The sequence below is a fragment of the Nyctibius grandis genome, chromosome 1 (assembly GCF_013368605.1).
Source record: "Nyctibius grandis isolate bNycGra1 chromosome 1, bNycGra1.pri, whole genome shotgun sequence".
In the NCBI taxonomy this organism is placed as follows: Eukaryota; Metazoa; Chordata; class Aves; order Nyctibiiformes; family Nyctibiidae; genus Nyctibius; species Nyctibius grandis.
In genome coordinates this window covers 126792344-126818441 of record NC_090658.1, presented here as the reverse complement: position 1 = coordinate 126818441, position 26098 = coordinate 126792344, and the positions used below count along the sequence as shown (strand labels likewise).

General features: G+C 46.3%; 1 protein-coding gene and 1 pseudogene across 1 annotated transcript; both read left to right on the top strand.

The window, feature by feature from the left end:
- Positions 1–1892: 1892 nt before the first annotated feature.
- Positions 1893–12957, top strand: LOC137661257 (tudor domain-containing protein 6-like). Its single transcript, XM_068396728.1, has 5 exons — positions 1893–8565; positions 9032–9141; positions 10020–10109; positions 10916–10973; positions 12556–12957. Exons 1-5 carry the CDS (start codon positions 1893–1895, stop codon positions 12615–12617), a joined length of 6993 nt encoding a protein of 2330 aa, XP_068252829.1. The 3' UTR covers positions 12618–12957.
- A 2381-nt stretch (positions 12958–15338) lies between these two features.
- On the top strand, positions 15339–26074 carry LOC137661250 (tudor domain-containing protein 6-like; annotated as a pseudogene).
- The last annotated feature ends 24 nt before the right edge of the window (positions 26075–26098 follow it).

Here is a 26098-nt window from a genome sequence, read left to right as displayed (position 1 = left end):
AGACTAGTCTCTGCAACTAGTATCTTCAATGTGCCCATTTCTGATTAAATACAGTTTGGGCATCTTCTTGGCTTGCACTCATACTTTTTTATTGTATTGTAGATCTGTTGTGGCTGCATGCATTTGGGTGTGTGATTCCAGCTTGGAAAAAATCATCTCACCATTATTAGGGGGTCAGAAGTTTTTGTTCAGAAATACTATTATTTTTCTAGTTGTCAACCTGAGAAACTAATCTGAGTTCTTTCCTTCTTGCACACCATCACCAGAGATTATAAACCAGCAGTCAAAGCTGCTTCTTCAGTAATTCCTGAGTGGTCCTGCCTGCAATCCTGTTACTCAAATAACCCTGATGATGGATATGCAGAAGTACCTGATCTATGGAGTTAAAAAAAAGTAATTTTAAAAGTCTTGTAGTGAAAAACTGGTTTAGCTGTTAATAAAGCTCTTATTTTTTTGAGTGTGAAACACTGAAGAGATTTGTAACAGGGCTGATTCCTAGTATTTTGTATTAAAAAATAAATAATTTGAACAGCAAAACTTGCCACTTACAGCATTACTTCTTAGTGCTTTGTAATTCCAGATTTTTCAAGCATAAGTTTCTGCCCTGTGAAGCACTTGGCCATATTTATTTATTTATTTACCAGCTTGAGATTCAGAGGCCAAGAATTAGCCCAAGGATGGCACTGAGGTTCCTTGGCTGGACTCTCCTGCGGCCTAAGAAAGGCTCACTGAAGTCCCGGGCCTTCCTCTTCCTCACGCCTCCACTTCTGACCATTGTCCCCAGAGGCTGGAAGGCAGCCCCATCAAAACCTCAAAGGTCTGCCTGGGAAAAGGGGGGTGAAACCAGGGAGAAATCACAAGCTTGCAGAGCTGAACAGATGAAATGGAGTGGTGTGACAGTCCAGGCCACCTCGAGGGGGCCACCAAACAGAGCACCCACGTTTGCCGCTTCCCCAGGCCCTCAGAGGTGGTGCTTGCCCGCGGCCACCCCATCCGCAGGCAGGACAGCCCCCGACGCTGCTGTCCCTCAGGCCGCTGTCACCCTCTCCGTGCTGCAGATGGCCCAGCCAGCCACGACGCGGCGGAGGCAGGTGTCCGCGCCATGGGGCGGCCGCAGATGGAGGGCGCAGAGCGGGGGACGACAGGCGGACGGCGGCCTCCACCCGAGGCGCCGGGGGAGCCTGAGGCAGGCTTGCAGCAGGGCCTCGCTGCCGGCGGAGGGGCGGCCCTGCGCGCCCAGCCCGCCCCTCCGGCGCCCCTGCCCCGCTGCGAGGTTGGCTGCGGCGAGGCCGGGGAGAGCCGTCGGGCTGCGGGCGCCCCCGGCCCCGGCCCCGCCGCCCGGCGGCCTCGCACCGCGCCCGGCCCCTCACGGACCGCCACCGCCCCGCCCCTCCCTCACACTGCCGCCCCACGCTGGCCAATAGTCGCTAAGCCCTGCCACGCACGCCCCGCCCCGAGCGCCCGCTCTGGCCAATGGAGGCTAAGCGGGCTCGGAGCGCTCTCCCCTCAGCCCGCCCCCCGGCCGTTTTGCTGTCACGCGGCCGGCGTGGAGCGCTCCACCCTGGGCGAGGGCAGCTCGAGCGGGCTCTGGGCTGAGCCCTGCGGCTCCAGCGTGCCGAGGCGATCACCCTCCTCTTTGTGGCACCACCGACCAGTCTCCGTTTAGCAGGAGCGGCCCGATGTATTAGCCTTTTCCGCCCCTCCTATTCCCCCTTGCACCCCGGCCCCCCTCCGCCCCCCGCGGGGATCAAAATGGTCTCGACCACTCAGGCAGGCGCGTAACGGTTCCCGGCGGCTCACGTGGGCGGCGCGTGCCCTATGAGGCCGGGGCGGGGCGGGGGTTCGGCCTCGTGCGGGCGGCGGAGGCGGCGGCGGCGGCGGCGGTCGGCGGGATGAGCTGTGGGCCGAGCTCCGGGGTGAGTTTTGGGCCGGGGCTGCCGAGCCCCGGCGCCACCGTGGCCCTGCGGGTCTGCGCCGTGGGCCTGCGCCCCGAGGTGCCCCTGGTGCGGCTGTGGGGGGTGCTGGGTGAGCGCGGTGCTGACTACACCCGCCTCCGCCGGGAGATCCAGGCGGCGGTTGGGCCGCGGCTGGCGGCTGCCCCGGGTCCCGGCAGGCTGGTGACCGGTGGGGCTGCGCTGTGCATTGGCGACTTTGCTTTGGTGGAGGTGGTGGGGCTGTGGTACCGGTGCTGCGTGGTGGGTCGCCGTGGCCAGCACTACCGCGTGTTCCTGCTCGATGAGGGCTGCACGATGGTCACGTCCGCCTGTTACCTGGCGCGGGGCTGCAGGGAGCTTTTCCAGCTGCCCCCTGAGGTGCTGGGCTGTATTGTGGCTGATGTCATGCCCTGTGGAGGCCCCAGGAGGGCAGATGGGGGGGATGTGCCGATCTTCCCCTGGACAGTGGAGGCCATGGAGTTCCTCAGCCACCTGCATGGCAAGGAGGTGTCTGGCCTGGTGCAGGAGGTGATAACACCGCAGCTCATAGTGCTTGAGCTGCCTCAGCTTGTGGCCCAGATGCATCGCCTGGGCCTGGCCAGGCAGGTCACTCCCAGTTGGTTCTGCCAGGTGCTTAGGCGCTGCCTAACTTCTGTCCCCTTCAGGAAAGAGCTCAGGCTACAGCCTCCAGCACGTTCCCTTGTCTCTTCTGCAGTGCCGCAGCTTCTCCGTGCTTTGCTCTCATATCAGCCTGTGTCACCTGCCTTGGATTACTTCTACCCGCAGCTTCAGTTGGGTGTGACAGTGCCTGTCCTAGTGACCCATGTCTCTGACCCACACCACATTTACTGCCAGTTGCAGAGCCTGTCCCAGGAGATCCGTTGCATTTCTGATACCATGCGCCACACTTATTACTGGTGGGAGCAGGATTTATTACCCAAGGTGGGCTCACCCTGTGCTGCCCGTAGCATAGATGGCCAGTGGTACCGTGCACTCCTGCTGGAGCTTATTGCTGGGGAGCAGGACCAGCAAGTGGCTCTGGTGATCTTTGTGGACTATGGCAGGAAGGAGACCGTGACCAGAGCTAATCTGCGCAATTTGCCTGTTGAGTGTTTTCGTGTGCCTGTGGTGACTTATCCATGTGCTCTTCAGGGTATCTCAGATGGGGGTTGTGGCTGGTCCCCATCGCAGATTGATGAGCTGAAAGCGTTGGTGTTAGGCAAAGGAGTGAGCGCTCACATCAAAGCCTTTAACTCCTTTGAGCATCTCTATTATGTGAGTCTGTATGGGGAAAATGGCATCAACTTGAACCATCTTTTTGGGGTGCAGGCTTGCTGCCTGGTGAGCAGCCATACGCAGGTCAGGCAAACTGAGGCTCAGGAGCAGCTGAAAGTAGAAGAATCCGCAGCTGAAGAACTGGAATTGCCAGAGGGAGCACCTCCTGTTGCTTTAGAGCACGGAGATTTGGCCTCTGCTGCTGTAGTTGGCGTGCATCTGAAGTTGGGTATGTTCCACGACGCACAGGTCTCCCACCTCCGAGACCCGTCCGAGTTCTGGCTGCAGCTCCATAAGCATCGCCAGCTCTTCAGGCAGCTGAGGCAGAGCATGTGGAATTTTTACTCCCATGCCACAAAGCTGGATGGTGCTGGGTGGGACCTACAGCCTGGATCCCTTTGTTGTGCCAGTGGGAAAGAGGGTGTCTTTTATCGAGCGGTGATCACCAGGGTGTTGGACAACGGGGTTGAAATACACCTGGTGGACAGAGGCAATACGGAAACTGTAGATCGGTGTGTGGTAAAGGAGCTGCTCCCTCAGTTCAGGGAACTGCCTGCTTTAGCTCTGAAGTGTTGCTTGGCAGGTGTCTCTCCTCTGAGAGGGAGTTGGAGTGAATCATCTGTGTCTGCCTTTAGAGAGATTGTACTGAACAAGGGGCTAAAGGTTCATTTTCTGAGTGCGCAGGGTGACAAATACATGGTTGAAATTTTTGACCAGTCCCAATTAGGAGAGAAAAGTGTAGGTAAACTCATGGCCCAGGGAGGGTATGCTGAATACGAGGGGAGTGAAATACCCGAGACTCTCCAGAAATCATCTGATAAGGCTGTGAGCCAGGCCTATTCCCTAGCACGTGCTGGGGAGGAAAACCAAATAAATGCAGAGAAGAGGCTCAGAGAAGAATCTCTTCTGAAGAGAAGTGATAGAGCACTTAATCCTTATGTGGCTGTGATGGTCGAAGAGAGCCCTGTTGTAGCCATTCAGAATTCTGAAAGTAGTGAATCTCTTCCTGCTCAGAATTATGAGGGCAAAGAAAACCTGTCCATCTCTTGGAGAGAGAATTATGTGGAAATGAAGCCAAGTTCCTCTTACGGAGGTCCGTTAGAAGTGGGAAGTACAGTTAATGTTGTTGTGTCATATGTTGAAAATCCTGGTTATTTTTGGTGTCAGTTAAGTAGAAATTGCCACAACCTTAAGGTATTAATGGCTGAAATTCAAGAGTATTGTAAAATTTCATCCCACCCACATGCTTGGCCAGGTTCTTCATGTTTAGCCCAGTACTCTGAGGATGAAAAATGGTACAGGGCTTTAATTATTAGTGAAGTTCCTTCTGCAGAAAAAGTAGAAGTCATATATGTTGACTATGGCAACAGAGAGCTGGTCTCTCTAACGAAGCTCCGCTCAACTAATGAACACTTTCTTAGGCTGGAGGCTCAGGCTTTCAGGTGCAGCCTTTACAACTTAATCCAACCAAAGGGTCAGGATCCTTTTGCTTGGGATGAAGAAGCGATTCAGGCTTTTAAGGAGTTTGTCGATGCTTCATCATCTGACTTTGAACTGAAGTGTACAATATTTGCCTTGGCTTCTATAAACAATAAGGAGCTCTTTAACATTGTAGATTTAATGACACCTTTTCAGAGTGCTTGCCAGTTTCTGACCGAGAGAGGTGTGGCCAGAGCTTTATCTCCTCAAAAGTCTCTGGTATCCTCGGTTCAGCTTCATTCTTACTATTATTCTATGCATGGTATCAAAGTTGGGAGTGAGGAAGATGTTTATATTACGCACGTTGAGGATCCATGGACATTTTACTGCCAACTTGAAAGATGCGCAGATGTTTTAGCACAGCTTACTGAAAACATCAGCGAAACCATGACCAGGTTAGAAACCTTGCAAAGATCTGGAAGCTTGTGTCTAGCAAAGTATACTGACAATCACTGGTACAGGGGAGTAATTACAAAAACACAACCGAATACAGAAGTCTTCTTTGTGGATTTTGGGAACACAGAGACAATAGAGAAAGATCATCTGCTTCCTTTACCCAGTGATGCTTGTGATATCTTGCTCTTGCCAATGCAGGCCATAAAGTGTTCCTTATCTGATCTATCTAATGTTCCCAAAGAAGCTACAACATGGTTTAAGCAAGCCGTCCTAGAAAGGCAACTAAAAGCGATAGTAGTAGGAAAGGAACCTGATGGTAAACTGTTGATTGAGTTGTTTGATGGCAATACACAAATTAATGCAAAACTGAAGGAGTTAAGCTTAGTAAACAATGCAGGACTGTGTAGGCACGTAGAAAATGAAACTTTGCACTCTAGAGATACAGATGTGAATGAGAGAAATGAGACTGCGGAGTCCCCTTTAAATGCAGGTTGGCCCCTTGAAAGACAAAAATGCGGATCTGAAGCCGGGGGAGGAGGAGGGGGCAGTAGCAAAAGGCACTTCACAGAAGAAGATGTAAACCTTTTCCAGCCTGCTAAGAAGGGAGGCCCGGCAGCTGGATTACCAGAATCAGATGAAATGCTCAGCAGTAAGAAGGATGCTTTTTTGTTAAATAAAGCAGGGGAGGAGTCTCTGCTCTCTGTCCAGATGGATACACAGTCAGATACTAAATCTGATGCTGAAGGCGGGTGTATAACGCTTAGAAATGTATCTGATCTACTGCAACAGAAGATAGTGCCAGCTCTTAGAGTGTTAGTGTATGTGTCTCATGTAAATGATCCGTTGGATTTTTATGTTCAACTAGAAAGTGACGAGGCTCAGCTTAACAGCATTTCAGAAAGCTTAAACAATAGGACACAAGCAAAGAACCCTGGTGGACAACAAGACAAAGTCTCCTTCCAAGCAGGAGACTTAATCAGTGCTGTTTATTCAGAAGACAGCCTGTGGTATCGAGCTGTAGTAAAAGAAAAGACTTCTGAGAATTTGCTAAGTATACAATATATTGATTATGGTAATACTGCAGTAATTAATGTTGATCAAGTGCACAGACTCCCTGAAGACTTGTCATCTATTCCAGCATTAAGCATTCACTGCTTCCTAGGTGGACTTAAATGCAAAAAAAGTACGGGCTGGGCAGAGAAAGCAGTGCTTTACTTCACCAAGAGAACAAGTGAAGTTCTGCTAACGTGTGAATTTGTAGAGAGGGTTAAGGACAAATGGGAAGTTATTCTCAGTGACCATCAAGGTATAATAACAGTGGATGTAGCTGATGAAAATCTTGCCAGTAAGGAAAGATCTTGTTCAACAGAAATACTTGGTAGAAGAGAGAACAGTGACGTGATAACTGTGTGTGAGCCTTTGCCTCCTCAGGCACAAAATGAAATTTTCTGTGTAGGTGATTCTAAGTCATTTATCTGGAAGTTTCCAGAGGCAGGTCAGACTGTAAAAATTTATGTCACAGCGGCAAATGGTCCAGAATCCTTTTGGAGTCACACTGCTGATACAGAAGACATGCACTACATAGAGGAAAAAATAGAGGAAGCTGAAAACCTTGGACTAAACTCTTTGAACGATTGCACATCTTGTATTAAAAGCGGTGATATCTGTCTAGCAAAATATAGTGAAGATGGAAAGTTCTACAGAGCTAAAGTCAGCAGCATAAAAGGTGACAACGTAGTTGTTAGACATGTGGATTACGGAAGTGAGGAAGCTGTTAGCATGGAGATGGTCAGACAGATTCCGTGTGAATTGCTCAAAGTACCTAATCAAGCATTCGCTTGCTGTCTGTCAGGTTTCAATTCCTCAGAGGGCTCATGGCTTAGTGAAGCAAAAGAGAAGTTTTATGATATGACCAAAGACCTCTTATTAGAAGCTGAAGTAATAGAAACTCAGGAAGATAATGCTTTTGAAGTCCTGTGTGTTGTCAAGCTGGAAGCTTCTGGCAAGAGCATTAACGAAGAGATGAAATCTTTTTGGAAGGCTAATAAAGGAACTGGTGACAATGCTTTCTCAAACCTGGAGAAGCCCTTAAAGGAAAACAGATGGTCAAACAATGATATGGGTCTTTGTCTCGAAAGAGAAACTACTGCTGTTTGTGGATTAGCTCAAGAAGAAAGTGAAAGTGCTTTGCTTTGTTCTGAACCTTTCCTGGGTGTAACTTCTGAGTGTTTAAATGCTGTAGAAGCAAATGTGTCAGTGGGAGCTGTTGAGTATATGTCTGGGAAGGCTGATGATGGATGTGAAACAGCTGAGCATCAAAGCAACTTTGATGAAGAGATACCTCTATCTGAAGGAGAGAGCGATAACAATGTATTACTAGAACCAATGAGAAGCTGCAGTCTTCATATTTTGGGGACTGAAATGAAAGCTGCAGAACAAGAATTATCCGAAGTACTGTTTCAAGAGGATGCTGAGCGGAAAGCAGAACTGGCAGACAGTGCTTCAGCAGCCAGTCTTTTCCTAGGAAACAAACAAGAACTGCAAAGATTGCCAGTGCTCCAGGTACAGTCTTCAAGTGATGAAATGGGGACGTTAGTAGAACTGGATCAATTACAAACGCACTCTTCATATGATGATCTAAAAGAGTTCCTGCTGGAGCTAGAGGCAATTTCAGTGCAGTCCTTCTTTGGTGAAGAAACAAAGGAAGCTCAGGAAACAGTCTCTCTTGATATGCAGACAGCTTCCAGCAGTGGAGCAAGAGAGAAAGTGTTGGAACAGGAACTGCTTGAGCTGCCAGTTTTGGGTGAGGAGACGGAGGAGTTGGCAGCTCTGAAATTCCTTGATATCTTACCATCATTTGATGAGGAAGAGAACTCGGTGCCTTCAGTCAGTGATGGAGAGAAGACAGTAGAGCTGGTTCCATCTGTTGTTCAGCTTTCTTTGGGAGAGACTGCAAAGAAACTGGAACCGAATTTGTCTGGAATTCATAAAGCAGAAGCTATACAAGAAGACTGGATGGAAGTAGAGCCTCCTACCCTAAGGCTGTCTTCATGTGAGAAACAACTGGACCTGAAGACCCATGACATGCTGTCAGCGCTAGGTGCTGAAATTGAACAGCTTCTGGAACTGATGCTGCCTGATGTGCAGCCACCTCAGGAAGATGAGGAGGAAGACACGTTAGGATTGGAACACACTGCACTGCGAAGTTCTGCAAAGAGTGGAAGTCAATTTTCTTTTCTTACAAAAGACTTAACAAATCAGAGGTCTGTCTGCACTGTAAAATCATGTGACTGCAAAGTTGAGAAACGTGAGGAGTGGCAGAAGACGACAGATGACTCTTATGTGGAAGAATGGATGAAACAAGACTTGAGTGACTTATTTAAAGAATGTGGAGATACAAACGTGCAGTCTTCAGATTGTAAGCCTGGGGATGAAGAAGTAGAAAAAAAGCAAAAGGAGAACTTGGCTGACTGCAGTGCAGGTAACGTATCTGATTTTAAGGAGTTAAGGAATCAAAATGTTGTGCACATTCAAACATGAGAATAGCTTTCTTGTGGAAACCTATTTTTTTTTTTTTATTCCCTAATAAGTTACTATATTAGTGTTAACATCAGTATGCTTTGATGGGTTAAGGACATCAGACTAAGTGTAGTATCTCATGGATAACGTGACAGTCTAACAGCAACTAATCTTACTTTGCGAGATTAATGATTTTATGATTGGAAAGCTATTTCTGAACATAAAAGGCATTTTCAAGACTGTTCAGGATGACAGATTTTTAACTTTCAAATTTTTATTTAATAAAAGTAGTTTTGGAGGTGGGCAGGGGAGTATGGGAGCTGGGTTGTGAGGCATTTGAATTTTTTGGAGGGGTTGTTTTTGTGTTTTGGTGTTTTGTGTGTTTTTTTTTTTCTTCCCCCTTCATTGACGTGTCATCATTTTTGTAGAACATACTTGTAATCTGAAGTGCTTTGCTGTTGGCTCCAAATGTGTGGTGTGGACCCCTCTGAAATGGTACGAGGCTTGCATTTTGGAGGTATCTGAGAAAGGTACCAGGGTAAGTATGGTTTGAATACTCTTTCTGCATTCTTGAGATCTGGTCCTTCTTTGTGTGTGGGTCTGTCTGGCCTGCAAGTTAATATTCTGCTGTGGAGCTGTGTTACCATTAAATGCTCATGAAACTTGGCATTATTTTACTGATGTTTTGAGGAATTGGTGCTAGAACAGTAGAAGCTGGGAAAGAAACTTAAATTATACTGTAATTGATAATGAATACACCACTATTCCTACTTTGGAGAAATGTGTATTGAATTAGTGGTTGGTGGGGGTTAACTGTAACAGTAGATTATAATCTCATGGGCTGCCTTGTTCTACTGCTGCTTGAACTATGGGATAAATGAGAAGTCTTCCTCCGGTTCAGGGGGAGTGTGTGCGTATGTACACATGTGCACAGACATTATACTTTTCTAAAAGGGCCTTTAAGTTGTAATTCAAGGTTTCAAATCCAAAAGATCACTTCATAAATGTAACTTTTTGGAAGACGGAATGCCTGAGATCATGGAAGCCAGTTCTTTTGCTAGTAGATTCCTTAGGTGTCTAAAGCTAACCTCAGCTGTATTCGGATGAGTGTCAGTGTCGGGTGTGTAGCAATATCCCTATTCATCAGTTTCCTACAGGTTCTGATCTAGTAGGTGTTTTCCAGCCTTCCTCTCTCACCATATCTGGGTCAGAAGCCCAGGAGAGCCTTGAGCAGATTCAGTAGCAATATTCAGCTTTATTAGAGGTTAACTTGCTCTTCCTTGCAAGATCCAGACTGAAAGCCTTCTCAAAGGCAGGGAATCCTCAACTGTGTTTCCCTATTACTATGTCTTCTTTGCTGAGTGTATTCTCAGGATCCACTGCTATCCTAGATACGATTTGGCTCTGTCTGTACAGGTCTTGAATCTTTCCAGCGGCAGTGAGGAGATTGTGGATCCTGAGAACGTCTGGAACAGTATTCCTGGCTGGGCTTGCAGATCATCTGAGGTATGCCGGTGTGGTAGTGGACTGGGCAGAACAGTACTGATTTTTAGAAAGGGTGCTCTGAGTTTAGTTGTGATTCTTCCTGTGTCACCATGAGAATAGAAAGGCAAAGTAGCATTAATCTAAATCTGCATTCATGCCACCTGCTAGAAGCACTGTATTTTTCATTAAGACATCATATTGTCCTTCCTTCTCTATGATCTCTGTGGAGACTGTAGAAATTTGTATAAATCTATTATATAACTGATATAATCTATGTAAACTATTTATGTAGATTTATGTAAGCTGTCAGCCATTTGGTCTGAGGACTGTGAACTCAGTCTGGGAGTAGATTAATGAAAACAGCTTGAAGGAGTAAACGTTACTGGAAGACTATTGTTAATCAAGAACTGTAGAACAATGCTGATGATATGTGGCTTTTGACAGATCGTGCTAGTAGAGCATGTAACTAACTGGTAAATCATGAAAAACACGAAGTAATTAGGACACGATAGTAAGGTGTTCACCAGTGTTCTTCATGAAGTACCAAGGAATGAAAACCTAACGTCTGGAACCCCCAACTCAGGTCGTCAGCCATGCTACTGACGATAACAGAATTAATTTCCAGTTCATTCTTCACATGTAGTTTTTGCATCAAAGCAGAAAAGTGGGCAGAAGACTTCTGTAGTGAGTTCTAAGGGAGGAAAACTGGTAAATAAGTGTCCAGCAGTGCAGATGTAAAAAGTTAACCTAGTATTAAAGGAAGAACCTCAATGGAAAACTATCTTGGCAATAGTGCCAGCTTCCTAACCTATTCCCCTTTTGTTTAGGCAGTAACCCCTGCAACAGAAAACTTGCTGTCCTTAGCAGAGGAGTCCGTCCTTGAAGGTAAGATTAGCTTAAACCTCCCAAAGACATTGTGTACTTGAAGTGTTTGGATGCTTTCTAATTTTCTAGAAAATGCTTTATTCTAGAAAATACAGTTGAAACACTTTTCTTCTTGAGCTAATATATTTAATACTGTTGTAATTTTCTTAGTAGCATTAGCTTACGTACTGTCAGTTTAATGGTGAATACATGCAGTGAAAGCTGCTACTGTGTCTCTATTAGAAATCAATTTAGTATTTATTTATTCAACCTCGTGGATTGGGCCTCTTGGACAAGCTGGAGTGATACACCTAACTTATACAGATTTTTGGTAGAGTTTTGAGCATCAGCCACCAGCACGCTATTCTTGCTCACATTTCTGAGGCAAAGTGAGTGTCTGCTAGGCAGACTCTACTAAGCACTGTCATTTGGGATTTGAATGCCCCAGTCCCTTAATAGATCTTGGTCTATGAATCTAAACCCACAATAATACTCTTAGTTGTAAGGATAGTTTGTGAATAGTGCATGTACGTCTTTTAAAGTTACTTAAAAATTCTGAAGTGTTACTGGTGAACACCTGTGTACCAAAGAAAATAGTACAGGTTTTTTCTGATTATACACTATTTCAGTAATCTATGGAGTCATAGAGCAGTTCTGGTTGAAAGGGACATTTCGGAGGTGCTCAAAGCAGCGTCATCTAGATCAAGTTGCTTAGGACCTTCCTTTCAGGTTTGGAATCTATCCAAGGATGGAGACTCCAGAACCTCTCTGGGCAACTTGTTCCTGTGTTTGACTAGTGGTTGTCTGCTGGAGACTGAGTAGTGATAGCATTTGTGTTTTCAGTGATTGAACTGGTAACTGTATTTCAGGACAACTGTACTGAAAGCTGACTGGTTTACAGGTAACAAATAATGAAGCTTGAAACAGAGATCTAGTTACTTGTTGGGCAAAAAAGTAGTTAAAAACTGGATGAAAATGTTAAACTGGTGAATCTACAAATCCTTCCTCAATTGCATCACTCAAATGCAGGATTATTCTTGATCTTGCTGTTTCTGGTTTTGATAATACTTCTACAGTTTTTACCACTTCATTTATTTTTCTTCCTCTCTTTGGTTGCTAATTGTTATTGTCCAAATTTGCCCTGTCTGTGTTCTTGAGTACTTTGTATGGTATTAATGTATGCACCCTCTTAGCAACAGCACAGAAAACATGAGCTAAGGTCATGCAGCCACGTGGCACAGAGCTCGATCTTGCTGCACACGTGGGCCACTGTCTGGAAAGGCAGTTTGAGTAGAAGGTACCCGATCCACAGGATGCAAAAACTCCTGCAGTGGCTTATGCTAAGCCCACTGAGGGGTGGAGTGGCTTGAACTCATAACTGAAATCTGGGAGCACTGCTTGCGTCCTCTGCTTGGACAGTTCGTTGTTTCAACTGTCTTACACTTATACAATAGCTTTGCAGAAGCGTAGTCTTTTAGTATGGTCCAATATGTTGATGACATTTAGCCTGAAGCCTCGTAGAGCTATGACTTTAGATATTAATGCATTTATATGTGTTTATAGAAACATCTTGATGGGTCTAATCTGTTTTCACTCCCTGTAGAAAAGCAAACTGGCTGCAGTTCAGATTTAGCTGAAGATCCTCATGTCCTCCAGCATTACTGAAAACAAGTAACATGTTCACCACATGAAGCTGAACAAGTACCTGTGATACACAAGCGTTCCCGTGAAAATGTGTTTTCGTGGGAACAAGAATACAAGCAACGCATTGAGTGTTTCTTCTACTTAACTGAGCAAATGCCTGTCACTAACATACTTCTCTGTCAAGAAATAATGCTTGTTGGTAGGCTGCTGTTGGCAGCTTGGCTTCTTGTAGCTGTGCTTTCTTTAGTTAAATATTTGCCTCTTGACTGGGATTCCTTACTGAATGTGTGGGTGCACTAACTTGTATCTAGCTGTTGGTGGGTGGTTCTTAAACAAAGGTTTCTTTTGAGTTGCTGTATAGGCTACTGTGTTCTACGATACTGCTTTCTGATGTTGGCTTTTTGAAAAGTTGCATTGTTAAGTAGGTTTGGTTTTTTTCCCTAAGAAAAGTTGAGGGTTGGGGGTTGGTTTTTTTTTTTTTGGAGGGGAGTTTTTTCTCTGTAGGGAAACAATGTTTTGGGTGGAAGTCTTGCACTTGGTGCTGTTATAAAGCAATGGAAGAAGCTGGAATAAAGTTTTGGCTGGCATATGCTGATCTGTGTTTTGTTAATGACTTGTGTGCTTTCCCTGTGCCCAAGCCCAAATGCTGTATGCACAGAGTATCTTACTTGTCCTGGAGTTAGATGTAGCTATGCACATCTTGCAGTTACTGCTTCTGTTTTGACCCTAAGCAGTTCTCTAGAGCACCATGAGCCATGCTGAATGCTTTGAAACACCATGCAGTCATGTACAAAATCAAACATGTATTTATGATAGGGCCTTAATTGCACTAATTAAGGATGAAGCCTTTCCTCTAAACACGAAGCAGACCTAGTAGAATGGTTTTGCTGCTGCATGGGTGCACTGTGGTAAGGACTTCTCCTTAAAGCAGCTGCAGTTTATCTCACCTTTTATTTTCTTCCTCAGATGTTCAGGGGCTTCTATTTTATAGTCCTGTTCCATGCTCCTCTATACCATAGCTTCTTCCTCCTCTTCAGAGGCTATGGCTTTTTCACGCTGCCGTAATGACTCAGGAACCCGAGATCTCTGACAATGTAATAGTCTGGGTGAGCATCACAGTAGATCTCAAGTGTTAGTGCTTACTCGGTAAGAGAAACACTTGCATGTTTATTCCCTTAACAGAGACAATACATGGTGGTAGGCTGGAGAGAATTTATTTAAATTCTGAAAACAGGTCTTAGATGTTGTTGCAATCTCATGTTAAGATCACAGATTATATAAATATTTAATTACACTGGTTTAACTGTTAATAAAGCTCTTATTTTTTTGAGTGTGAAACACTGAAGAGATTTGTAACAGGGCTGATTCCTAGCATTTTGTATTAAAAAATAAATAATTTGAACAGCAAAACTTGCCACTTTCAGCATTACTTCTGAGTGCTTTGTAATTCCAGATTTTTCAAGCATAAGTTTCTGCCCTGTGAAGCACTTGGCCATATTTATTTATTTATTTACCAGCTTGAGTTTCAGAGGCCAAGAATTAGCCCAAGAATGGCACTGAGGTTCCTTGGCTGGACTCTCCTGCGGCCTAAGAAAGGCTCACTGAAGTCCCGGGCCTTCCTCTTCCTCACGCCTCCACTTCTGACCATTGTCCCCAGAGGCTGGAAGGCAGCCCCATCAAAACCTCAAAGGTCTGCCTGGGAAAAGGGGGGTGAAACCAGGGAGAAATCACAAGCTTGCAGAGCTGAACAGATGAAATGGAGCGGTGTGACAGTCCAGGCCACCTCGAGGGGGCCACCAAACAGAGCACCCACGTTTGCCGCTTCCCCAGGCCCTCAGAGGTGGTGCTTGCCCGCGGCCACCCCATCCGCAGGCAGGACAGCCCCCGACGCTGCTGTCCCTCAGGCCGCTGTCACCCTCTCCGTGCTGCAGATGGCCGAGCCAGCCACGACGCGGCGGAGGCAGGTGTCTGCGCCATGGGGCGGCCGCAGATGGAGGGCGCAGAGCGGAGGACGACAGGCGGACGGCGGCCTCCACCCGAGGCGCCGGGGGAGCCTGAGGCAGGCTTGCAGCAGGGCCTCGCTGCCGGCGGAGGGGCGCGCCTGCCCCGCTGCGAGGCTGGCTGCGGCGAGGCCAGGGAGAGCCGTCGGGCTGCGGGCGCCCCCGGCCCCGGCCCCCGGCCCCGGCCCCGCCGCCCGGCGGCCTCGCACCGCGCCCGGCCCCTCACGGACCGCCACCGCCCCGCCCCTCCCTCACACTGCCGCCCCACGCTGGCCAATAGTCGCTAAGCCCTGCCACGCACGCCCCGCCCCGAGCGCCCGCTCTGGCCAATGGAGGCTAAGCGGGCTCGGAGCGCTCTCCCCTCAGCCCGCCCCCCGGCCGTTCCGCGGTCACGCGGCCGGCGTGGAGCGCTCCGCCCTGGGCGAGGGCAGCTCGAGCGGGCTCTGGGCTGAGCCCTGCGGCTCCAGCGTGCCGAGGCGATCACCCTCCTCTTTGTGGCACCACCGAGCAGTCTCCGTTTAGCAGGAGCGGCCCGATGTATTAGCCTTTTCCGCCCCTCCTATTCCCCCTTGCACCCCGGCCCCCCTCCCCCCCCCCCCCGCGGGGATCAAAATGGTCTCGACCACTCAGGCAGGCGCGTAACGGTTCCCGGCGGCTCACGTGGGCGGCGCGTGCCCTATGAGGCCGGGGCGGGGCGGGGGTTCGGCCTCGTGCGGGCGGCGGCGGCGGCGGCGGCGGCGGGATGAGCTGTGGGCCGAGCTCCGGGGTGAGTTTTGGGCCGGGGCTGCCGAGCCCCGGCGCCACCGTGGCCCTGCGGGTCTGCGCCGTGGGCCTGCGCCCCGAGGTGCCCCTGGTGCGGCTGTGGGGGGTGCTGGGTGAGCGCGGTGCTGACTACACCCGCCTCCGCCGGGAGATCCAGGCGGCGGTTGGGCCGCGGCTGGCGGCTGCCCCGGGTCCCGGCAGGCTGGTGACCGGTGGGGCTGCGCTGTGCATTGGCGACTTTGCTTTGGTGGAGGTGGTGGGGCTGTGGTACCGGTGCTGCGTGGTGGGTCGCCGTGGCCAGCACTACCGCGTGTTCCTGCTCGATGAGGGCTGCACGATGGTCACGTCCGCCTGTTACCTGGCGCGGGGCTGCAGGGAGCTTTTCCAGCTGCCCCCTGAGGTGCTGGGCTGTATTGTGGCTGATGTCATGCCCTGTGGAGGCCCCAGGAGGGCAGATGGGGGGGATGTGCCGATCTTCCCCTGGACAGTGGAGGCCATGGAGTTCCTCAGCCACCTGCATGGCAAGGAGGTGTCATGGCCTGGTGCAGGAGGTGATAACACCGCAGCTCATAGTGCTTGAGCTGCCTCAGCTTGTGGCCCAGATGCATCGCCTGGGCCTGGCCAGGCAGGTCACTCCCAGTTGGTTCTGCCAGGTGCTTAGGCGCTGCCTAACTTCTGTCCCCTTCAGGAAAGAGCTCAGGCTACAGCCTCCAGCACGTTCCCTTGTCTCTTCTGCAGTGCCGCAGCTTCTCCGTGCTTTGCTCTCATATCAGCCTGTGTCACCTGCCTTGGATTACTTCTACCCGCAGCTTCAGTTGGGTGTGACAGTGCCTGTCCTAGTGACCCATGTCTCTGACCCACACCACATTTACTGCCAGTTGCAGAGCCTGTCCCAGGAGATCCGTTGCATTTCTGATACCATGCGCCACACTTATTACTGGTGGGAGCAGGATTTATTACCCAAGGTGGGCTCACCCTGTGCTGCCCGTAGCATAGATGGCCAGTGGTACCGTGCACTCCTGCTGGAGCTTATTGCTGGGGAGCAGGACCAGCAAGTGGCTCTGGTGATCTTTGTGGACTATGGCAGGAAGGAGACCGTGACCAGAGCTAATCTGCGCAATTTGCCTGTTGAGTGTTTTCGTGTGCCTGTGGTGACTTATCCATGTGCTCTTCAGGGTATCTCAGATGGGGGTTGTGGCTGGTCCCCATCGCAGATTGATGAGCTGAAAGCGTTGGTGTTAGGCAAAGGAGTGAGCGCTCACATCAAAGCCTTTAACTCCTTTGAGCATCTCTATTATGTGAGTCTGTATGGGGAAAATGGCATCAACTTGAACCATCTTTTTGGGGTGCAGGCTTGCTGCCTGGTGAGCAGCCATACGCAGGTCAGGCAAACTGAGGCTCAGGAGCAGCTGAAAGTAGAAGAATCCGCAGCTGAAGAACTGGAATTGCCAGAGGGAGCACCTCCTGTTGCTTTAGAGCACGGAGATTTGGCCTCTGCTGCTGTAGTTGGCGTGCATCTGAAGTTGGGTATGTTCCACGACGCACAGGTCTCCCACCTCCGAGACCCGTCCGAGTTCTGGCTGCAGCTCCATAAGCATCGCCAGCTCTTCAGGCAGCTGAGGCAGAGCATGTGGAATTTTTACTCCCGTGCCACAAAGCTGGATGGTGCTGGGTGGGACCTACAGCCTGGATCCCTTTGTTGTGCCAGTGGGAAAGAGGGTGTCTTTTATCGAGCGGTGATCGCCAGGGTGTTGGACAACGGGGTTGAAATACACCTGGTGGACAGAGGCAATACGGAAACTGTAGATCGGTGTGTGGTAAAGGAGCTGCTCCCTCAGTTCAGGGAACTGCCTGCTTTAGCTCTGAAGTGTTGCTTGGCAGGTGTCTCTCCTCTGAGAGGGAGTTGGAGTGAATCATCTGTGTCTGCCTTTAGAGAGATTGTACTGAACAAGGGGCTAAAGGTTCATTTTCTGAGTGCGCAGGGTGACAAATACATGGTTGAAATTTTTGACCAGTCCCAATTAGGAGAGAAAAGTGTAGGTAAACTCATGGCCCAGGGAGGGTATGCTGAATACGAGGGGAGTGAAATACCCGAGACTCTCCAGAAATCATCTGATAAGGCTGTGAGCCAGGCCTATTCCCCAGCACGTGCTGGGGAGGAAAACCAAATAAATGCAGAGAAGAGGCTCAGAGAAGAATCTCTTCTGAAGAGAAGTGATAGAGCACTTAATCCTTATGTGGCTGTGATGGTCGAAGAGAGCCCTGTTGTAGCCATTCAGAATTCTGAAAGTAGTGAATCTCTTCCTGCTCAGAATTATGAGGGCAAAGAAAACCTGTCCATCTCTTGGAGAGAGAATTATGTGGAAATGAAGCCAAGTTCCTCTTACGGAGGTCCGTTAGAAGTGGGAAGTACAGTTAATGTTGTTGTGTCATATGTTGAAAATCCTGGTTATTTTTGGTGTCAGTTAAGTAGAAATTGCCACAACCTTAAGGTATTAATGGCTGAAATTCAAGAGTATTGTAAAAATTCATCCCACCCACATGCTTGGCCAAATTCTTCATGTTTAGCCCAGTACTCTGAGGATGAAAAATGGTACAGGGCTTTAATTATTAGTGAAGTTCCTTCTTCAGAAAAAGTAGAAGTCATATATGTTGACTGTGGCAACAGAGAGCTGGTCTCTCTAACGAAGCTCCGCTCAACTAATGAACACTTTCTTAGGCTGGAGGCTCAGGCTTTCGGGTGCAGCCTTTACAACTTAATCCAACCAAAGGGTCAGGATCCTTTTGCTTGGGATGAAGAAGCGATTCAGGCTTTTAAGGAGTTTGTCGATGCTTCATCATCTGACTTTGAACTGAAGTGTACAATATTTGCCTTGGCTTCTATAAACAATAAGGAGCTCTTTGACATTGTAGATTTAATGACACCTTTTCAGAGTGCTTGCCAGTTTCTGACCGAGAGAGGTGTGGCCAGAGCTTTATCTCCTCAAAAGTCTCTGGTATCCTCGGTTCAGCTTCGTTCTTACTATTATTCTATGCATGGTATCAAAGTTGGGAGTGAGGAAGGATGTTTATATTACGCACGTTGAGGATCCATGGACATTTTACTGCCAACTTGAAAGATGCGCAGATGTTTTAGCACAGCTTACTGAAAACATCAGCGAAACCATGACCAGGTTAGAAACCTTGCAAAGATTCTGGAAGCTTGTGTCTAGCAAAGTATACTGACAATCACTGGTACAGGGGAGTAATTACAAAAACACAACCGAATACAGAAGTCTTCTTTGTGGATTTTGGGAACACAGAGACAATAGAGAAAGATCATCTGCTTCCTTTACCCAGTGATGCTTGTGATATCTTGCTCTTGCCAATGCAGGCCATAAAGTGTTCCTTATCTGATCTATCTAATGTTCCCAAAGAAGCTACAACATGGTTTAAGCAAGCCGTCCTAGAAAGGCAACTAAAAGCGATAGTAGTAGGAAAGGAACCTGATGGTAAACTGTTGATTGAGTTGTTTGATGGCAATACACAAATTAATGCAAAACTGAAGGAGTTAAGCTTAGTAAACAATGCAGGACTGTGTAGGCACGTAGAAAATGAAACTTTGCACTCTAGAGATACAGATGTGAATGAGAGAAATGAGACTGCGGAGTCCCCTTTAAATGCAGGTTGGCCCCTTGAAAGACAAAAATACGGATCTGAAGCCGGGGGAGGAGGAGGGGGCAGTAGCAAAAGGCACTTCACAGAAGAAGATGTAAACCTTTTCCAGCCTGCTAAGAAGGGAGGCCCGGCAGCTGGATTACCAGAATCAGATGAAATGCTCAGCAGTAAGAAGGATGCTTTTTTGTTAAATAAAGCAGGGGAGGAGTCTCTGCTCTCTGTCCAGATGGATACACAGTCAGCTACTAAATCTGATGCTGAAGGCGGGTGTATAATGCTTAGAAATGTATCTGATCTACTGCAACAGAAGATAGTGCCAGCTCTTAGAGTGTTAGTGTATGTGTCTCATGTAAATGATCCGTTGGATTTTTATGTTCAACTAGAAAGTGACGAGGCTCAGCTTAACAGCATTTCAGAAAGCTTAAACAATAGGACACAAGCAAAGAACCCTGGTGGACAACAAGACAAAGTCTCCTTCCAAGCAGGAGACTTAATCAGTGCTGTTTATTCAGAAGACAGCCTGTGGTATCGAGCTGTAGTAAAAGAAAAGACTTCTGAGAATTTGCTAAGTATACAATATATTGATTATGGTAATACTGCAGTAATTAATGTTGATCAAGTGCACAGGACTCCCTGAAGACTTGTCATCTATTCCAGCATTAAGCATTCACTGCTTCCTAGGTGGACTTAAATGCAAAAAAAGTACGGGCTGGGCAGAGAAAGCAGTGCTTTACTTCACCAAGAGAACAAGTGAAGTTCTGCTAACGTGTGAATTTGTAGAGAAGGGTTAAGGACAAAGGGGAAGTTATTCTCAGTGACCATCAAGGTATAATAACAGTGGATGTAGCTGATGAAAATCTTGCCAGTAAGGAAAGATCTTGTTCAACAGAAATACTTGGTAGAAGAGAGAACAGTGACGTGATAACTGTGTGTGAGCCTTTGCCTCCTCAGGCACAAAATGAAATTTTCTGTGTAGGTGATTCTAAGTCATTTATCTGGAAGTTTCCAGAGGCAGGTCAGACTGTAAAAATTTATGTCACAGCGGCAAATGGTCCAGAATCCTTTTGGAGTCACACTGCTGATACAGAAGACATGCACTACATAGAGGAAAAAATAGAGGAAGCTGAAAACCTTGGACTAAACTCTTTGAACGATTGCACATCTTGTATTAAAAGCGGTGATATCTGTCTAGCAAAATATAGTGAAGATGGAAAGTTCTACAGAGCTAAAGTCAGCAGCATAAAAGGTGACAACGTAGTTGTTAGACATGTGGATTACGGAAGTGAGGAAGCTGTTAGCATGGAGATGGTCAGACAGATTCCATGTGAATTGCTCAAAGTACCTAATCAAGCATTCGCTTGCTGTCTGTCAGGTTTCAATTCCTCAGAGGGCTCATGGCTTAGTGAAGCAAAAGAGAAGTTTTATGATATGACCAAAGACCTCTTATTAGAAGCTGAAGTAATAGAAACTCAGGAAGATAATGCTTTTGAAGTCCTGTGTGTTGTCAAGCTGGAAGCTTCTGGCAAGAGCATTAACGAAGAGATGAAGCCTTTTTGGAAGGCTAATAAAGGAACTGGTGACAATGCTTTCTCAAACCTGGAGAAGCCCTTAAAGGAAAACAGATGGTCAAACAATGATATGGGTCTTTGTCTCGAAAGAGAAACTACTGCTGTTTGTGGATTAGCTCAAGAAGAAAGTGAAAGTGCTTTACTTTGTTCTGAACCTTTCCTGGGTGTAACTTCTGAGTGTTTAAATGCTGTAGAAGCAAATGTGTCAGTGGGAGCTGTTGAGTATATGTCTGGGAAGGCTGATGATGGATGTGAAACAGCTGAGCATCAAAGCAACTTTGATGAAGAGATACCTCTATCTGAAGGAGAGAGCGATAACAATGTATTACTAGAACCAATGAGAAGCTGCAGTCTTCATATTTTGGGGACTGAAATGAAAGCTGCAGAACAAGAATTATCCGAAGTACTGTTTCAAGAGGATGCTGAGCGGAAAGCAGAACTGGCAGACGGTGCTTCAGCAGCCAGTCTTTTCCTAGGAAACAAACAAGAACTGCAAAGATTGCCAGTGCTCCAGGTACAGTCTTCAAGTGATGAAATGGGGACGTTAGTAGAACTGGATCAATTACAAACGCACTCTTCATATGATGATCTAAAAGAGTTCCTACTGGAGCTAGAGGCAATTTCAGTGCAGTCCTTCTTTGGTGAAGAAACAAAGGAAGCTCAGGAAACAGTCTCTCTTGATATGCAGACAGCTTCCGGCAGTGGAGCAAGAGAGAAAGTGTTGGAACAGGAACTGCTTGAGCTGCCAGTTTTGGGTGAGGAGACGGAGGAGTTGGCAGCTCTGAAATTCCTTGATATCTTACCATCATTTGATGAGGAAGAGAACTCGGTGCCTTCAGTCAGTGATGGAGAGAAGACAGTAGAGCTGGTTCCATCTGTTGTTCAGCTTTCTTTGGGAGAGACTGCAAAGAAACTGGAACCGAATTTGTCTGGAATTCATAAAGCAGAAGCTATACAAGAAGACTGGATGGAAGTAGAGCCTCCTACCCTAAGGCTGTCTTCATGTGAGAAACAACTGGACCTGAAGACCCATGACATGCTGTCAGTGCTAGGTGCTGAAATTGAACAGCTTCTGGAACTGATGCTGCCTGATGTGCAGTCACCTCAGGAAGATGAGGAGGAAGACACGTTAGGACTGGAACACACTGCACTGCGAAGTTCTGCAAAGAGTGGAAGTCAATTTTCTTTTCTTACAAAAGACTTAACAAATCAGAGGTCTGTCTGCACTGTAAAATCATGTGACCGCAAAGTTGAGAAACGTGAGGAGTGGCAGATGACGACAGATGACTCTTATGTGGAAGAATGGATGAAACAAGACTTGAGTGACTTATTTAAAGAATGTGGAGATACACACGTGCAGTCTTCAGATTGTAAGCCTGGGGATGAAGAAGTAGAAAAAAAGCAAAAGGAGAACTTGGCTGACTGCAGTGCAGGTAACGTATCTGATTTTAAGGAGTTAAGGAATCAAAATGTTGTGCACATTCAAACATGAGAATAGCTTTCTTGTGGAAACCTATTTTTTTTTTTTTTATTCCCTAATAAGTTACTATATTAGTGTTAACATCAGTATGCTTTGATGGGTTAAGGACATCAGACTAAGTGTAGTATCTCATGGATAACGTGACAGTCTAACAGCAACTAATCTTACTTTGCGAGATTAATGATTTTATGATTGGAAACCTATTTCTGAACATAAAAGGCATTTTCAAGACTGTTCAGGATGACAGATTTTTAACTTTCAAATTTTTATTTAATAAAAGTAGTTTTGGAGGTGGGCAGGGGAGTATGGGAGCTGGGTTGTGAGGCATTTGAATTTTTTGGAGGGGTTGTTTTTGTGTTTTGGTGTTTTGTGTGGGTTTTTTTTTTCTTCCCCCTTCATTGACGTGTCATCATTTTTGTAGAACATACTTGTAATCTGAAGTGCTTTGCTGTTGGCTCCAAATGTGTGGTGTGGACCCCTCTAAAATGGTACGAGGCTTGCATTTTGGAGGTATCCGAGAAAGGTACCAGGGTAAGTATGGTTTGAATACTCTTTCTGCATTCTTGAGATCTGGTCCTTCTTTGTGTGTGGGTCTGTCTGGCCTGCAAGTTAATATTCTGCTGTGGAGCTGTGTTACCATTAAATGCTCATGAAACTTGGCATTATTTTACTGATGTTTTGAGGAATTGGTGCTAGAACAGTAGAAGCTGGGAAAGAAACTTAAATTATACTGTAATTAATAATGAATACACCACTATTCCTACTTTGGAGAAATGGGTATTGAATTAGTGGTTGGTGGGGGTTAACTTTAACAGTAGATTATAATCTCATGGGCTGCCTTGTTCTACTGCTGCTTGAACTATGGGATAAATGAGAAGTCTTCCTCTGGTTCAGGGGGAGTGTGTGCGTATGTACACATATGCACAGACATTATACTTTTATAAAAGGGCCTTTAAGTTGTAATTCAAGGTTTCAAATCCAAAAGATCACTTCATAAATGTAACTTTTTGGAAGACGGAATGCCTGAGATCATGGAAGCCAGTTCTTTTGCTAGTAGATTCCTTAGGTGTCTAAAGCTAACCTCAGCTGTATTCGGATGAGTGTCAGTGTCAGGTGTGTAGCAATATCCCTATTCATCAGTTTCCTACAGGTTCTGATCTAGTAGGTGTTTTCCAGCCTTCCTCTCTCACCATATCTGGGTCAGAAGCCCAGGAGAGCCTTGAGCAGATTCAGTAGCAATATTCAGCTTTATTAGAGGTTAACTTGCTCTTCCTTGCAAGATCCAGACTGAAAGCCTTCTCAAAGGCAGGGAATCCTCAACTGTGTTTCCCTATTACTACGTCTTCTTTGCTGAGTGTATTCTCAGGATCCACTGCTATCCTAGATACGATTTGGCTCTGTCTGTACAGGTCTTGAATCTTTCCAGCGGCAGTGAGGAGATTGTGGATCCTGAGAACGTCTGGAACAGTATTCCTGGCTGGGCTTGCAGATCATCTGAGGTATGCCGGTGTGGTAGTGGACTGGGCAGAACAGTACTGATTTTTAGAAAGGGTGCTCCGAGTTTAGTTGTGATTCTTCCTGTGTCACCATGAGAATAGAAAGGCAAAGTAGCATTAATCTAAATCTGCATTCATGCCACCTGCTAGAAGCACAGTATTTTTCATTAAGACATCATATTGTCCTTCCTTCTCTATGATCTCTGTGGAGACTATAGAAATTTGTATAAATCTATTATATAACTGATATAATCTATGTAAACTATTTATATGGATTTATGTAAGCTGTCAGCCATTTGGTCTGAGGACTGTGAACTCAGTCTGGGAATAGATTAATGAAAACAGCTTGAAGGAGTAAACGTTACTGGAAGACTATTGTTAATCAAGAACTGTAGAACAATGCTGATGATATGTGGCTTTTGACAGATCGTGCTAGTAGAGCACGTAACTAACTGGTAAATCATGAAAAACATGAAGTAATTAGGACATGATAGTAAGGTGTTCACCAGTGTTCTTCATGAAGTACCAAGGAATGAAAACCTAACGTCTGGAACCCCCAACTCAGGTCGTCAGCCATGCTACTGACGATAACAGAATTAATTTCCAGTTCATTCTTCACATGTAGTTTTTGCATCAAAGCAGAAAAGTGGGCAGAAGACTTCTGTAGTGAGTTCTAAGGGAGGAAAACTGGTAAATAAGAGTCCAGCAGTGCAGATGTAAAAAGTTAGCCTAGTATTAAAGGAAGCACCTCAATGGAAAACTATCTTGGCAATAGTGCCAGCTTCCTAACCTATTCCCCTTTTGTTTAGGCAGTAACCCCTGCAACAGAAAACTTGCTGTGCTTAGCAGAGGAGTCCGTCCTTGAAGGTAAGATTAGCTTAAACCTCCCAAAGACATTGTGTACTTGGAGTGTTTGGATGCTTTCTAATTTTCTAGAAAATGCTTTATTCTAGAAAATACAGTTGAAACACTTTTTTTTTCTTGAGCTAATGTATTTAATACTGTTGTTGTAATTTTCTTAGTAGCATTAGCTTATGTACTGTCAGTTTAATGGTGAATACATGCAGTGAAAGCTGCTACTGTGTCTTGGTTAGAAATCAATTTAGGATTTATTTATTCAACCTCGTGGATTGGGCCTCTTGGACAAGCTGGAGTGATACACCTAACTTACACAGATTTTTGGTAGAGTTTTGAGCATCAGCCACCAGCATGCTATTCTTGCTCGCATTTCTGAGGCAAGGTGAGCGTCTGCTAGGCAGACTCTACTAAGCACTGTCATTTGGGATTTGAATGCCCCAGTCCCTTAATAGATCTTGGTCTATGAATCTAAACCCACAATAATACTCTTAGTTGTAAGGATAGTTTGTGAATAGTGCATGTACGTCTTTTAAAGTTACTTAAAAATTCTGAAGTGTTACTGGTGAACATTTGTGTACCAAAGAAAATAGTACAGGTTTTTTCTGATAATACACTATTTCTGTAATTATGGAGTCATAGAGCAGTTCTGGTTGAAAGGGACCTTTCGGAGGTGCTCAAAGCAGGGTCATCTAGATCAAGTTGCTTAGGACCTTCCTTTCAGGTTTGGAATCTATCCAAGGATGGAGACTCCAGAACCTCTCTGGGCAACTTGTTCTTGTGTTTGACTAGTGGTTGTCTGATGGAGACTGAGTAGTGATAGCATTTGTGTTTTCAGTGATTGAACTGGTAACTGTATTTCAGGACAATTGTACTGAAAGCTGACTGGTTTACAGGTAACAAATAACGAAGCTTGAAACAGAGATCTAGTTACTTGTTGGGCAAAAAAGTAGTTAAAAACTGGATGAAAATGTTAAACTGGTGAATCTACAAATCCTTCCTCAATTGCATCACTCAAATGCAGGATTATTCTTGATCTTGCTGTTTCTGGTTTTGATAATGCTTTTAGAGTTTTTACCACTTCATTTATTTTTCTTCCCCTCTTTGGTTGCTAATTGTTATTGTCCAAATTTGCCCCGTCTGTGTTCTTGAGTACTTTGTATGGTATTAATGTATGCACCCTCTTAGCAACAGCACAGAAAACATGAGCTAAGGTCATGCAGCCACGTGGCACAGAGCTCGATCTTGCTGCACACGTGGGCCACTGTCTGGAAAGGCAGTTTGAGTAGAAGGTACCCGATCCACAGGATGCAAAAACTCCTGCAGTGGCTTATGCTAAGCCCACTGAGGGATGGAGTGGCTTGAACTCATAACTGAAATCTGGGAGCACTGCTTGCGTCCTCTGCTTGGACAGTTCGTTGTTTCAACTGTCTTACACTTATACAATAGCTTTGCAGAAGCGTAGTCTTTTAGTATGGTCCAATATGTTGATGACATTTAGCCTGAAGCCTTGTAGAGCTATGACTTTAGATATTAATGCATTTATATGTGTTTATAGAAACATCTTGATGGGTCTAATCTGTTTTTACTCCCTGTAGAAAAGCAAACTGGCTGCAGTTCAGATTTAGCTGAAGATCCTCATGTCCTCCAGCATCACTGAAAACAAGTAACATGTTCACCACAT